The 16350-nt window shown below is 36.6% G+C and overlaps 2 protein-coding genes across 3 annotated transcripts; one reads left to right on the top strand and one right to left on the bottom strand.

The window, feature by feature from the left end:
* Positions 1 to 86: 86 nt before the first annotated feature.
* Positions 87 to 1348, top strand: LOC104093249 (dehydrodolichyl diphosphate synthase CPT3-like). Its single transcript, XM_009598973.4, has 2 exons — positions 87 to 201; positions 343 to 1348. The coding sequence occupies exon 2, from the start codon at positions 370 to 372 to the stop codon at positions 1228 to 1230; it is 861 nt and encodes a 286-aa protein (XP_009597268.1). The 5' UTR covers positions 87 to 201; positions 343 to 369; the 3' UTR covers positions 1231 to 1348.
* Positions 1349 to 2212: 864 nt separating this feature from the next.
* Positions 2213 to 15580, bottom strand: LOC104093254 (phosphoinositide phosphatase SAC6-like). Of its 2 annotated transcripts, none has more exons than XM_009598981.4 (21): positions 15424 to 15580; positions 14882 to 15040; positions 14701 to 14784; positions 14214 to 14341; positions 14029 to 14120; positions 13360 to 13417; positions 13149 to 13205; positions 13035 to 13068; positions 12837 to 12917; positions 12470 to 12576; positions 11372 to 11458; positions 11197 to 11274; positions 10935 to 11005; positions 10754 to 10852; positions 9722 to 9821; positions 9515 to 9623; positions 9343 to 9415; positions 8320 to 8413; positions 3775 to 3867; positions 3034 to 3100; positions 2213 to 2600 (listed from the first exon to the last, which is right to left on the bottom strand). In XM_009598981.4, the coding sequence occupies exons 2-21, from the start codon at positions 15027 to 15029 to the stop codon at positions 2470 to 2472; spliced, it is 1791 nt and encodes a 596-aa protein (XP_009597276.1). In that variant the 5' UTR covers positions 15030 to 15040; positions 15424 to 15580; the 3' UTR covers positions 2213 to 2469. The 2 variants fall into 2 exon arrangements, with proteins under 2 accessions (XP_009597276.1, XP_009597277.1); XM_009598982.4 differs by lacking the exon at positions 15424 to 15580 and adding an exon at positions 15118 to 15381.
* Between the last annotated feature and the right edge of the window lie 770 nt (positions 15581 to 16350).

Below are 16350 nucleotides of genomic sequence, written 5' to 3'. Positions count from 1 at the left end.
TGAATTGTTGTTAAGTGATGTTTTCGGTCTCTATCTCTTTCTCTAATACAGAACTTTAATTTGCGTACATACCGTCAACAAATGCCCATATAATATGCTCACACGGAGAACGCTGCAAACAAACTAGATCCTGCTTCTTCTTTCATATATAATCCACTTTTTACTTAGCTTTGACTGCACTATCTCAGCGTCCATTTGAGGGTACACACTCTTTTTTTGCAACAGCATGTATTAGTATCTTCTTTTTAAATGTAGTACTAATATATATACTTGTCTGAGCTTTTCCTTCATGTTTTTGGTTTATCTCAATGTTGACTGCAGCTTCTGACTCTTATGTTGCAGTCTCTTGAACTTGGTTCGGATTGTAAAATGTTGAAGAGTATGGATGGTTTAGCAGGGAAGTTGTTTGGGAGTTCACTCCTCTACATGCTTAAACCTTTGTTCCGCATTTTATCTGTAGGTCCAACTCCAAACCACGTTGCCTTTATTCTGGATGGGAATCGGAGGTATGCCAAGAAACGGAATATGGCAGTAGGCAATGGATACAGAGCTGGATTTATGGCTGTCATGTCAATGCTCAAATATTGCTATGTATTAGGTGTCAAATACATGACAATATATGCATTCAGCATCGATAATTTCAAAAGAAGGCCGGAGGAAGTCCAGTATTTGATGGACTTAATGCTGGAGAAAATCGAAGGATTACTCCATAAAGAAAGCGTTGTCAATCAATACGGAGTGAGGGTACATTTCGTAGGAAACCTGAAGCTTCTTACCGAGCCAGTTAGAGTTGCAGCTGAGAAGGCAATGCAAGCCACTGCCGACAACACCAATAGCACTCTCCTAATTTGTGTGGCATATTCTTCGACAGATGAGATCGTGCATGCTGTTGAATCATCCTGCCAAGAGAAATGGAATGAAATCCAAGAACTTAACGCAAACCAACCTCAAAATGTTGAAGAAACTAAAGAGATACGGGAGCTAAATCAGATCATAAAGCTGGTAGATATAGAGAGGCATATGTACATGAGATTGGCACCTGATCCTGATATGTTAATTCGAACTTCAGGTGAGACTCGCCTTAGCAATTTCCTCCTTTGGCAAACAACAAGCTGCTTACTGTATTCGCCAAAGGTATTGTTTCCTGAGATTGGTTTGCGACACTTGATATGGGCAGTGTTGCATTTCCAGCGACTGTTCCCTCATTTGGAGAAGAAAAAGCAGTTGTAAATTTAGTGCTACAGTTCCTCTGTATTTTACCCTGTTTTTTCCTCGGATCACTTATTGCCTAATATTTTACCTTCATTATATAGCATAATGCTCTCCTCTTAAGATAATCTGTCTATAATTGCTGCAAAGTACTTTTTATTCAAAGTTCCAATAGGTTAACTTGGCTGTTTTCATATTATTGAATTCCAAATTAATGCATTCCAGTATCAAACAGAAGTTTAATCGACTACATGCACAAGCTGTCTCGGACACCACAATTATTATTGAATATAATTTTATACTCCGTAAAAAAATTGATTCGTTTGTTCTCAGATAAAAAAACATATGGACTAAGAATTCGGTCCTTCCTTAAAAATGACTAATAACCCGATCCGAAGCTTCCAAAGAATGCAAACTTTCACAACCACCATCCATGCCCTCCATAACCCCCTTCAGTAAAATAATGAATAAAGGAAAGAAGAACTAGAATCAGATCAACTTGGAAAGCAAAAGTGATTTCTGTAGAAATGGATTTAGGATTTCAAGTTAATAAGTGGGAAGTATCATTGCATCTGCAGCTCCTTCTTGCTAATTAAAGAAACTTAGTGTAGATATCAGTATTATACAGTATTATTTAAGAAGTAAGTGCAAATGGTTGGAGTTAAAGAGAGTGGAAGGCATATTTTATCGTTAAATCAGTAGGTTTTATGTTCAAACCAACACTATGTTTGGTTCAAGGATCAGAAAAGAAAGAATAGCGGGACGGGGGAACCATTGATTTCAGTACCCTGTGGGAAGGAGTGAGACTTGACATTATAACAATGAAATGAAAAGGCGAATTGCAAAAAGAGTAACACAGTAGTACGTGATCGCACAGCCAAGGTTGAGACTGCCATGTGCTTACCTGAAGGAGTGAGACTTGAGCACAAAGCATAAGGAGATATAGTTAAAGGTGTATACACTTGCGGATGGCGATGATCCTAAGTTCCTAACAGATATACACTTGTGAAATTACAAGCCGACAATTCAATTAATAAATAACATTTCAATATACATATGATCATGTAACTAGGACCTTACAAATGAAATGATTTCAAAAACAGTTGACATTCATGATTCAAGTAATTTTCAAATGAATGATTGAAGAGAAAGTTGTCAAGACATGAAAAGAGTACAAAACAGCCAAAATCTTGACAAAGAATATCACAAATCTGGCAATCTCAGCAAATGTAGCTACTACCAAGCATTCTGAATCCAGGATCAACGCTTTGATTGGTGCAAGCTAGGCCTGTTACAGAACATTCGACCATTGGCCCTCACAAATGCAGCTATGCCCAAACTCATGCTTGCCCATACCATTGCATATAGCAAATTTCGGAGATCATATCGAACTATAGACAGGGAAATAGAGAACAGGAAACGTGTAAGGTTTAACAGCATCAAAAGACGTAAAGATTGTAAACAGGTAGTGTTATCGCAACATAATAAGCAAAGAGATTGAAAGACTAGATTTGCCATCCTCCAGAATTTAACACATACTTAGTGAAAAGATAGAAAAGATCAGGACAATGCAAATTAGAGGGCATTAAACTATTTCTCATCTGCAGTTCGGTTCTTCTTAACTCCTTGTTACGATGAAGTTAAATTAATAATGCGTGACCTGAATATAAAATATGATCGAAGAATTATTAGCCAATTATTACCTTATTCCTTCTTCTTTTTTTTCCAATGAAAGAATTAAAAGGATTTGGATTCTTGAATAGAACTTCAAAGATAATGATTGAAGGGCAAATTAAGAAAAACTTTCAAGTTATGCCAACTCACCTTTCCTTAGCGATAACATAGCAAAGAATAACCCCGTCATTATCAGCGCCAATGCTATAGGAAATGGCTGTAATCACATAAGATACTTGTTAGGCAAGTGTCGACCTTAATTACTACTGATGGTATTGAAAGTTAAAGTAAAATGCATAATGCACACTTAAGAGTATATGATTGTCATGAAAAAAAGAGAGATACAAGAAATAGAAAGAACAGGTTAATGGCTGTCATGCGGAATAGCTGGGGAGTAGAAACCTTGATGTAAAAAAAATGAAATACAAGAAATAATGCTTAAAATGAACTAAATGCTTTGACATGTATTTCCAGCTGACGGTGACTTTTGAGGGATTAGAAATAAAAGAGGTGTGGTGGGATAGGCTTCAGAGAGATTCACCAACTAATTACATACTCAACATAACCTTTCTTCTGTGCAGCAATAAAATATCATTCTATCATTCTGTAGTTCTTTCTCTCTTTATAAATTCGTATGACTTTCTTTTAATAAATTTAGAGATATTGCCACGTAAACCTGTGTTTTTGCCTCGTACCCAGGCTTTAAACCAAACATAAAGAGGAGGATACTTAAGAACAGGAAGCATGAACTTCACTTAAAGTGCTTTATAGAAATCTTGACAGTACACTGATGAAGTCAACAATTTGCTATGCCAATATGGTCAAATCACTGGAATCTGATGAATAGGAGCATGTTAAACATGATTAAACAGCATAAGTAATATTACTCACAGCTTTAGTCTCAATGCCTCCTTTCTGGGATGACGGCTTCATATCTCGAGAGACAGACAAAATATAGTGTCCTTGCAACAAATCAACTGCATCCTTCATGATATAAAAAGAATGAAACACGAAGTCAGTGTCCAAATTGGAAAGAGAGAAGCCCAAAATCATCATAGCCAATTCAAACTAGATACCGGTACACATAACATTTGAACATTCTTAATCAGAGCATCTCCTAGTAGTCAACAAGAGACGAATTGATAAGTTATGCGTTTATGGTTTTGATGATTTGTCAAACTTTATTAAGAACCAGATCAGTTCCCTGTGCCTATTGGGACATGCTCAGTTGTCCAAACTCTCGAGAAACTAGATAAGGGAACAAATAAGATCAGTTCCTCAGCTGTCGTACATTCAACTCTACAGCTGGAAAAACTGTCTCACTGTACCGACTGGCAGCAATGCATTCCTCTTTTCTCGCATCCCAGACAGTGTCTCAAACTATGGAGAATAGACGAGGAGGAGGTCATTTTCGTCGTTCCGGATTATGACATGTTTCGGAAGTTCCTCAAATGCGAGCGTTATTTTTTGAAGATTCTATCCTATTGATGTCGATCCTCCACGATGCTTCTGACGACCTGACTGTTTGCCACTGCGATTGCATCCTAATCTAAACTAATGCGTTACAAAGGTTTTCCGAGGGTTATGACCGAACCTTTTTAGGTTGCCTATACATCTGAAACGGAATCAGGTCTTAACGTAGTTTGTGGATAATGATAAAGAAAATATGATGAATATGACTGAGCCTGACTCAGGTAGCCTACATATCCAAATGGAATCAGGTCAAAACATACTTCGATTACAACAGATGCAAAATGAAATGGTTGAAAATGATGTGGCCGAGTCTGACTTAGATTGCCGACGTATCCAAATGGAATCAGGCCAGGACGTAGTTCAATAACAAATAATGACTGAATCTAACGAGGATTGCCTACGTATTCCTTCCCAAGGAAATCAAGTCGGGGTGTAGTTCCAAGCACATACAATGTGATACTTGGGTTTTCTATTACAAAAGAAAGGGGAGAGAGAGAAAACTGAATCCTACGTGGATTGCCTACGTATTCATCCGCAGGAAGTCAGGTCGAGTGTAGTTCCGTTACAGCCAAATACTAACTTTATTGTCTTTAAACGTAGTATCTCTTGATTGCGTCTGAGTTGATATGCTTTGTGCTGATTCTTCCGTCGATCTCTACCAAGATTAGCGCTCCTCCCAACAACACTCGGTGGACCACGTAAGGACCTTGCCAATTCGGCGCGAACTTTCCTTTGGCTTCTTCTTGGTGGGGGAATATTTTCTTCAGACCCAACTGCCTCAGTATAAACTGGCGAGGCTTCACCCTTTTGTTAAATGCACTGGCCATCCTATTTTGATACATCTGACCATGGCATACTGCATCCGTTCTCTTCTCGTCAATGAGCATGAGTTGCTCCTGCCTAACCTATATCCATTCTACATCGTCTAACTTGGCTACTTGGATGACTCTTAAAGATGGTATCTCAACCTCGGCGGGTATCACAGCTTCAGTGCCATATACCAACATGTATGGCGTTGCCCCAGTGGAGGTTCTCATGGTGGTCCGATAACCTAGTAAGGCAAAGGATAATTTCTCGTGCCATTGCCTATGATTGTCCACTATCTTTCGTTGAATCCTTATTATACAAGGTTTGACCTAATACTTAATAATCTGAAAAACCTATCATCTCAAATGCTAGCCGCCAATGTTTCCTCCAGGTGCACTCAAGAACAAAGCTGCTACAAACCAAGGACCAGATCCCAACACTGAAGATGTCTTAAGTCCTTAAGTTTGTTGTGTCTTTGTCTTTTGTTCTTTACTTGTATTCCTACACGGCTTTCTAGAAGTATTTTGTAGGACATCATTTAACCATTATTGTTTTGGTTGTTTGGCTAGAGTTAGTCAAGAGTGTTGCTTTGTAATAGAGTTATTGCAAAGGGCTTACAATAGAGTTATTGTAAGGGGGAGGGATTAATAGTTTAATTCCTAGATTGCAATAGGTTGTAATCTGAAGTTTCCTCAGTTTAGTGGAGTTGAAATCCTACTAGGGTAGGTCGTGTTTTTAATTCATTGAGCAGAGAGTTTTCCACGTAAATATTGTGTGTTATTTACTTACTGCTTGTTTACTGTGGGAACTGATTGAGAACCTGGTTCTCTATACTGTTTGGTGGATTCCTAGTTTCTATCAAGAATCCAGGGGCGGCCCAACGGTGTTTGGGGCCTAAAGCCAAACTTCAATGAGGGGCCCTAAGTTTTTCGGTATTAAAAAACTTATTTATTAAAATTTTATTTAAAGTTTATTTTTCTAGTTTTTTGAGATGTAAAATTATTAATAATTTATTTATAATCGATTTCTTGACTAGGATTATATATGTTTTCACTTTCTAGGATTATTATTCAATTCTTTTAGGATTTTCTGATTTTCTAAAAAATCGGTGACTCACCAATTTCTTCTTCTTCTTCTTGGATTCCATTGTCTATCTAACTCAATTATATTAGTGATTTGTTCATCTACCACAAAATTTTCCCTAATTTTTTATTTAAATTTTTTATTGTTCGCTAAAAATTTATCAAGCACTCCTTTTTGGGATTGTATTAAAGTTTCAATTCTTCCATTTTTTGGCATTTTTAATACATGGATTCATATTTTCTTGTTGACATATTAAAATTCATAATAAATAAATAAAAAGATGATACATATACTTACAAACAAAAGATATCAAAAAATAACAAATTCTAGATGCAAAGTAATAAGAAAAGTACGGAACAATTGAACCTGGTTCAACAAACAGTTATAGATAACTATATTACTTTTGTTGCTTCAATATTTTTGGTGCAATGCCGGGAAAGCTTGACAAAAAAGGGTTGCAATTGCCTTTTGCTATCTTACTTGACGAAATGTTTTATGAGATAATGGACTTGTAAAGAAAGACAAAGTAATCAAATTAATATGGGCCTCATGATAATAATGATAGTGTATAAAGGAGTCAAGAAACATATTCACACCTAAAGTTTAGGGCTGAATCCCAAAAGTAACTATTCATATTACCAAATTATCTCTTATTTCCTTTTTCATGAAAAATGCATTTTTTTTGATATATTAGATATTTTTAAAAAAAAATTATCATATGCAACTATTTAATATTAGAAAATTTTGGGCTCCCATAGATATGGGGCCTCAAGCGGTTGCTTGAGTTGCCTTACCATCGGGCCGCCCCTGCAAGAATCCAATAAGATGGCAGCACGTTGCAGATGGATTCAGACACATGAAGTTTAGAACCGTTAAAAGAATGCTTTCCAAAATTTCAACTGACAGATTAGTATGATACCAATTTGCAAGTGACAACACACAATAAAGGCTAAGGGTGGCATGTGGGCCGGTTAGGACCGGGCCCGGCCCAGGACCGCAAGCCCAAATGGGCGGTGGGCCTAAACGGTCCTAACCGGATAGGGCCGGGACCGTGGGGAGGTGAGCTGGGTAGTGGGCCGGTCCCATAGGCGAGGCCCGCGAGACCGGGACCGGGACCGGGACCGGGACAGGCTGGGAAGTGAGCCGGTTCAAGCGGTCCTAAACGGGCATATACGGGCCCAACGTGGGCCCAACGTCTAATTTTTTTTAAAAAAGAAATCTGCCCATTTGAGCATTTAAAATCTAGCCGTTTCCTCTGCCAAAATAACCGTTGGCTATTTACAAAATAGCCATTTAACCCCCCAACTTTGTTTTAACCCCAATTTTTTTATAATTACACTTTTTCCTATTTTCAACTATAAATACCCCATCATTCTTTCATTTTTCTCACAAAATCATCAATCTCTCTCAATCTCTCTTATATTATGATCCAAAAAAAGATCGGGAAGAATTGGCAAAAATGGTTACTGTTATGTGCTTACCCTATAATTGATTTAACATCCTAAATTTTAATATTCAATATTTAATATCGAATACAGCTTTTATATATATATATATATATATATATATATCGAATATAACTGATATATATACTATACTATACTATATATACATCTTAAGATATATATATTATAACGCATTGCTTTGAATATCTCTTAACAATACTTTTGTCTTTAAATTTGAATTAAAAAATTTAGGTCACAATTCTATAATATAATTTACAAGGATTTGACTTAGATATTTTTATTACCATTTTTTTTCTCTAACTTCTATAAATTGTTTTAAAAAAAATAGAAAGTATCCGTTGGGCCCACTTAGGCCCGGGACCAGGCCACTTAACCCGGGACCGGGCCACTTAATCAGGGACCGTTAGTTTGTGGTCCCGGTCCCGGGCCGGTTCCAACAAGAAGCCCGCGAAGCCCGGGGACAACTTCGGACCGGCCCACTTAGGATCGGGCCCACAAAGCCTACTTAGGCCCGGCCCGGCCCACATGCCACCCTTGATAAAGGCTACTGACTTGATGTGATGTACAAACCTGAGTAACAACTAGTTGAGGTATGAAGCATCATTACCTGTTTAGTACCATCAACAAAGTTGTTCAAGTAGTATCGTGTTAGGGCATTCCATCCATCAGTGAGAATCCCCTGAGCTGTTCTGTGGCCAAATCTGCATATCAAACAAGAAGGTGGACTTCAGTTGTGACAATAATAGGTGAAAGAAAAAGCTTGAGGTCATAATATCACGGTTTAAAGAGTACTGAACAAAAATAGGTGCACACATAAAAGCTAAATCCCAGAGCTTATTGCTTCAGGATATCATGTAAAAACATGTGTTAAAATTTTTAACCACAGAACTGAGGCATTTCACAGGACGAATAGAAGTCATTTAATCATATTGACTATGAAAGAATAAACCTAATTGGGCATGGATACTCTTAAAGCAACTTCCAGAAGCCATGCAACTTAACATCCCTCCGAGTTGTTTTTAGATATTCAAAATTGGGACATCAGGAAATAGAGTGATATATGAAAGGTTCAATAGCATGCAGTCACACAACAGTAGAGAACTCGCATTTACCTAAAGTATGAATCAGTTAACAGCCAAAAAAATGTTGATAACTGAAATCCAATTTGTTGACTATAACTTATAAAGTCTTGTATATATGCTATATCCATCACAATCACGAGATAAACTATCCATGGAATTTTGCAGTCGGCACTGAAAGATCCAATCCCAGTTTTACTCTTGAAATGAATGTAATTGGCCAAAGATCAGTGCCAATGTCAATGATGGTTTAGGAACTTCATCAGGGTCCAAATCCTACTGATATGTCTGTATTTGTATTAATGTACTCTCCAACACACTTTGTATATAAAGATATTTATACATTTTTACATACGGAAATATGAAATGCAGAGTAACTATTCATATCTAAGTATTGGTATACAATACCCTACCCTGTTCTAGCAGTTCCAAAAAACTCACACCGGCAAGACGACGTTATCAAAATATTTAAGGTAGTGGATGTATGGAAAGAGTTTCAACCCTTCTTATAATACCATCTTTCTATTTCAGCAGAACAAGAAAGTTGTTACCTGACAAAATCTCCCTTTAAAGCTGGAGTACCAGAATACTGGATGCTTATATCATCCCCATGATTGGCCCACACTGAAAATAGTTATAAGGTAAAAGAATAAACGGGTCAAGACAAAGAAGTTTAATATCTATCCAGCACAGAAGCTTTAGCACATAAAAAAAACTGCTCACAGATTTTGAAGTTTTCATCAAGGTTGGGGTGTGAGCTAATAGTTTCTTCTGCATCGAAAGTACCAAGCCTTCTGAGTTGGAATTCCAGCATTTTCCGACCTAGCATGCTCTGCAACCAAACATCGTCAACTAGAACATCTGTAAAGTGTGACTAGAGGTTGAAAAAGTTAACCCAAATTGGTACGAGCTCCTCAGAAGGGAAGATACCTGAGTTACATTTGTACGGTCTAAGCAGTCAATGCAGTTGGTCCTCACAACTCCGAGTTGCAGCTCAACTTTCTCACCTTTCTCATTTAATAGAAAGTACCTATACATAAGAATAAGAAATCCAAATCTAATGATCAAGATCAGGTGAAAAAACGATTAGATATTACAAGAAGAGAACTGGTAGGGGATAGCTTCTATTCCTCCCTGCTTAACAAAACACCAAACACAAAGAATTATGCAAATATAGAGTCTCTAAAGACAACAGCATGCAATTGATTGTTGCTTGGTCCACAGAAACTCCCTTGTTAAGTCCAATACCATCGATGCGCTCCCTATTTTCTGCTCTCTCTCCTAGTATTTCCTGATTGAGTCTGCTATTTGGTTTAGTTTTTCAGTTTCACTCCAATTTTCTAGCCAAATAAAAAAAAAAGCTTTCTTCCTACTGCTAATGTTGCTGCCTCTGCATGCGACATAGGTGTTTTGGCATAATATTTTGCTTTGGAGATGTATAACATGAAATGACTCATTCTGGTTTCACTTATTTGTTTCTAATAGTTCCTTCTACGATAGAGTACTTCCTATTAAGTATGTAAAAGTCGTCACAATGACTTCATAGATTCAAGTGCACAACATGCTGACTTAGATTGGATTTCCTGACTAGTTCTTGGTTACGAAATTCAATCCAGGTTTAAATGGTTTATTTGTCCCTCCCAGAAAGAATAAAGAGCTATAAAATCAGTTAAAATTCTTTACAATTAACCCACCACACCCTCCATGATTTAAACAACCAAACCTGGGCCAATTGCTGCAGGCCAGAATGGGTCCTTGCACATCCCATCTCTACTATCATCCCTCTCGATTTAGGTAGATGAGATTCAGATTCAGATTAGGAGCATATTTTATGTTATCCCACATTAGTTGCGGCTAGTAATGGAGTAGAGAAAACTGAAACTATATTCAAGATAGTAAATAGTGCCCAATAATATATGTTTGTGTCAGTATGTATTACTCAACACTTGGAAGAGGGTATACCTATTTTTAATGAAGAAATCCTCAATTTGATCATAGAGGATAGAAAGACGTTCAAAATGAACGTGCCCACATATGTGGTGAAAATCAAAGTGCAAGTATCTGCAAAAGTCATATATTAGAATGAAGTGTACTACCTATAAATTCATACAATTTACCACAAGGAAGAAACTTAGAGACCTACCTGACATCGTCACCAACAACATGCTGCATTGCATTCGCAAACTTTTCACTTAGGCGTCCTTCTCCTCCATGCTGATAAGAGTTTTGGAGGAAAAAGTCAAGAACGGATAGATAAAATTGTCTAGATATATCGATGCAAATATACATCGTTTGTTTTTCATACATATCACATTAAAGATGAGACTGCCTCCAAGGTATCAGAAAAAATCAAGCCACGTTTCTAACAGACCAAATAGCCTGGAAAAACAAGAATGACTTTATACCTTATTGACAAGATCAATTGATAAAACATTTCCGTACTTCTTTCTCAGATCCAGGTAGTGTCGCTCAACAACTCTAGGCTGTAGAATGTTACACAACAAATTCATCAAAAGTGAAAGGCACAATAAGTGTGTTAAAGAATCGAGATACTAAAAACAAAAGACAGTGGTACTCAACTGCTTCTATAATTCTCACTATCTCAAACTTGGGCTTATATGTCAAATCAACAATCTGATTCCATAGTAATGGGATTGACCCTCTGACCTACAAAAGGCAATAAGTCTTATGAAATAACAGGATACCTCAAACAAAAAGTGAAAAATGAACATATGCACCTAAGTCTTTCACATAGAGCACGAAGCATTCTAAAATGTGATGTATCAGTAAAACTCAAGCACTCATTTAAGATTGTGAATTTCTGGACCTTTCCTTTCGCTACTAGCCAAAAGATTTTCCTTTTCCGTAAAGAGATGACTTTGATCATACACATAGTCATTATCAAATTGGACACCAAAAGGGATCTTTTATGCTTCTCGTTATACAGCTCTACAGCTTCTGAACCCAGTCAAATTAGATTCAGGAGACGTGTCATTCTGGCCCACATGGAAATCAAAACCCATCCACATTTCTTATTAAACTAGTAAAGAATAGGTGATACGAAACCTGTCAAGAAAATGTTAAAGAGATAAAACACACCCGCACATAAACACTGATTATGCGGGAGATTATCTACTGCTAAGCAACTAATGAAAATTCAAGCAAATAGAAGATGAGCTATTGTCAGGCAGAGAGTTAATAAGTTTTATTGTCTTTGTCAAACCAAAATGTACATTGCATCTCAGAGGTCCTGTATTGAGAATTGAACTGTCTTTCATTAGTAAGCTCACGAGAAAACTTTGATAAGTCAAATAAATGACGCAGTACATTATAAGAAGGATTTCTATACAGAATGGTCTGAACACCAAAAACCGTCTTGATAATTGATTTAGTAATTTCTTTAGTCTGATGACATCCTGTCCTCCACCCTAGTACTCTCGATTCCTTCTAATCAAACCCTTCTTCTATCACCAACTAGAGGAAACACACACACAACTTGCACCACAGAGAAAGTAGAACAAAAGTTATTAGAGTTATATGTTTAAACATTTTATCCCAACAATATCAATAACATCAGGATTTTAAGTAAACCCCCTCAGTCATCTACATATTTATAAAAGGGTATCAGCAAAATTGTTGGTGTAGAAAAAGTCATAATTAAACTTTGAACAAGTGTACCTGAACAAATGATGCTGTATACCCTTTCAGCTGGATAATTTGCTCACTTTCCACAAAATTTGCAACAAATCCATCAGAATCAGCCCCTCTTCTCCACATTCGAGTGCCTACATTAATGAGCCAATTGCAGTAACCAAGAGAAAAGGTGAAGACTGATTAACTAAAAGAAACTGAAGACTTGAGTAAGAAGAAGCAAGTTGCAACATTGATTCTATATAATTTGCATTCATTTCATATACTTAATGAGAATGGATGATTCTACAGAACACACATAACAATATTTGTGACCTCGTCCATTACTTGCATTGATCATGCTTTGTCAAATTGCAAATTAAAGAGAAAAACAACAAGAAGAAAAAAGGAATACCAGTTCTCCTGTTGCATCTCCTTGCAATCAGCGTAACATCAATGATGTCTTTACCAATTGCAGATTGAAAATTGTGAAAACCTTAAGATAAGTTAAGGCGTACATCAAAAAGGAACAATAATAGCTCTCATCGAGCAGGAGTTACAGTAGATGTGCTACTTGGAAAAATCTGTGAATTTAACTGAATTACAAGGATACTGCCTTGGACAACAGGAAGCAAGAATGGATCAAGCTGTAATTGCAAGGGATAACAAATGAGTCAAAAAAACTAATGAGAGAATAAAATGAACCCAAAGCACATAGATACCTGACCTTGTTATCTATCATCACTTCCATCATATAGTTGTTCCAAAGAAATCGAGGGTCTGCCTGAGTAAAAGAAATTAAAAGCAATCTTTGAGATTACAGTTGCTTGTCAACCAACTAAAATAATTTAGAAGCAAGAAAGCTACTGCATTTAACTAGATGACTTTAAGCAATCAGAGCTACACCATCACATCTGTAGGACATTTAAAACACTTACTTGTCTCCATAGAGGAAGCAACTTGGATTCATCACCCAAATCATGCAGTCGCTGAGCACTGCAGTATGAACCATAAGTATCTTACTGTTAAGCACTGCACCGTGATATCTTAACAATCAGATGAAAGATATTCAGCAATACGAATGTGTCAAGTCAATTCCATGTGGGCTGCAGAAGATAACACTTACCAGTTTTTTTTTTTATAAGGAGAAGATAACACTTCCAAATTGAAAATAATACTCCAACACACTATCTTTAAAAAGCTCTTAGGTAAGAAAAAGTCATTCAGTGAATCGGTGGATCACACACTTGGAGACAGGGACAGGGGCATAAATTGCAGAATTCACCTCTAAAAATGGTAAGCTAAAGAGGTCATATAATGAGAGATGATAAAAACGAAAGAAAAAAAAAAGAACAAGAGAAATTGCCTTAATTTGTCATTGAAGACAGTGACCTAAAATCTTTTCAGGGGTTCAATGATATGAGATAAAGGGAGTTCAAACAAGTAACTTGGTATACACTAACCAACAGCCCCCATATAGAACCAAAGACTAAAGTTCTAGGCTTCAAAATTTTGAAAAAATACACTTACGTAGAAAATGGATTGTGTGCCTAGCCGAACAATAAAAAAAACATATAAGCAGTTAGAAGGTTGAAAAGACATTTCACCTCAATGTTAAATTGACATCATAAGAGAAGTACAGACCAGGAGTCCTCTCTGCAACATTAAGCAGTGCAGAAAACTGAGCTTCCATGTTTTTCTGCCAAAAGCCAAAGCTATATCATAGGTACATAAATGGAAAATACTAAAAAGAAACAGGAATAGGAAAGTACATCGGAAATTGGAGACCTACCTGTTCTGCAGAAGAGTTCTTGAGAGAATGATCGCAAGGAAAATATTTCATTGATGAAACTTTAAAGATAGGGTGCCCGAAGTAAGATCCCACACATTCACGTTCTGTTATGACCAGTAAATATGAACCTGAATGCAAGAGCAGCACACACTAGATCAGAGCAAGTTTAGCAAGGCCGATAGCACGACCACTTAATATGATAAGGCATAGCGGGATAAAGAGAACTCATAATCATTCTTTTCTGGAATTTTGATATTTCTTTCAACTTCTTTCTATATATTCTGTATCTGAGTGTGATTATTTTATGGAACAAAATCTGCCAGAAAATGATCAACAAAAGAGGACAATCTTGACATGTATAAGTGACATTATTATTACTTGATATAGAGCACATGGACAAAAGAATTTTGGTTTATTGAGAGCTGACTCTCTATTGGAATATAAAAGCAAAAACTTGAACTTTTTAGTGCTTCCTAAAACTACTTACCAGCCAGAAGCTTTAGCATGCCTATAACACCAAATATTGTCTGGATTTTAGGAACACGAACTAAAGTGCATTCCGGAACCTCATCTAACATAGAGAAAACATACCAGAAATAGAATATGTTAGCTTAATAAATAGTTTAAGTCCAGAAGAAATACATAAACAGGAACAGAAGCAAGTAAACCTATTAGTTTCATAGATCCATCCATGCGACTAATCTCCAAACACGAACCACAGGATCCATCAGTAGGCTCAACAACATACTGATCTGGGAATTCCCAAAGTCGCATCCTTGTATATAGTTTTTGTGAAGGATCTGCCTTCTCCATCATAATTCAAAATGCTACTGACACGGAAACACAAATTTGATTACCAAACCATTGCCTTTAAGTGGAATATGCAAAATATGAATATACTAACACAAGAATTCAAAAGGATGAGTGACAGCGCCACAAGTACAAGTAAACTCTGATACTTGCAACACGTGTTGACATTATGCAGGTTTAATCCTTCCCCCTCATATATTTCACCCATTGAACTTGTTTTAGGAAACAAGATCGTTATTTTGCAGACAAGAATTATCTCAAGAAACGTATCTAACACATTCTTGACACGAAAAATCCCAAGAAGTTATTGCCTTTATGGGCTAACAATTTCAGGGACATTATAAAAAATTCATAGAATCTCGTACAACAGATGATTAAAGAGAATGAAAAATTGAGGCACCTTAGAAGAAAAATGCCTGGAAAACGAAAAGGAAAGTAATAAATCAATAGGTCAGGGGAGGCTTAGCCCAACCCAACCAGAAAGGATCAAGAACGATAACAATGGAAGAGGCAAAAAATAGAAATTTTTACGGGCAAATGGCATTAAGGGAGTGGGATATAACGACTGATTCGCGTACAATTAACGGAATACCGAACTATGCCTTAGATGCCGCCGCTCAGTTAGTGCATGTCACTTTCTTGTACTTGTCCGTTTTTCTTGTATAGGTAGGATTTATATATATATATATATATATATATATATATATATATATATGTTATAAAATAAAAGCAACTTAGTAAAATATGAACAAGACATGCTGTTATGAAATAAAAGTAATTTAGTAAAACATGAACAAGGCATAAAAAGTGAAGAAAAATATGTCATTGAATATGTCATTAAGCATAAAAATATGTCATTGAATATGTCATTAAGCATTTGAGAAGATCATGGAGGAAGAGTAGACATCCACCATAATTGGATTTTTCTTATAACACTCCCACTTGGATGTCCATAGATAATGTGCCTCGTTAAAACCTTATTAGGAAAAAACCCTATGGGAAAAAAATCCTAGTGAAGGAAAAAGAGTACACATGTTTAGAAATACGCCTTTTGGTTGCCTCGTTAAAAACCTTGCAAGGAAAACCCAGTGGGACAAAACCTTATAAGGAGAAAAGAGTGCAACGCGTATTAACTCCCCCTGATGAGAGCATCAATTCACATCCTTGAGCCGTCGCATCCCAATCTTGTACACTAGTTTCTTGAAGGTTGACGTCGGTAGAGATTTCGTGAACAAATCAACCATATTATCACTTGAACGGATCTGTTGCACATTGATATCACCATTCTTTTGAAGATCATGTGTGAAAAATAACTTTGATGAAATGT

This window comes from Nicotiana tomentosiformis, chromosome 2, assembly GCF_000390325.3.
Source record: "Nicotiana tomentosiformis chromosome 2, ASM39032v3, whole genome shotgun sequence".
Lineage (NCBI taxonomy): Eukaryota > Viridiplantae > Streptophyta > Magnoliopsida > Solanales > Solanaceae > Nicotiana > Nicotiana tomentosiformis.
Note: the sequence above shows the minus strand (reverse complement) of the source record. Positions and strands in the feature narration are given on the sequence as shown.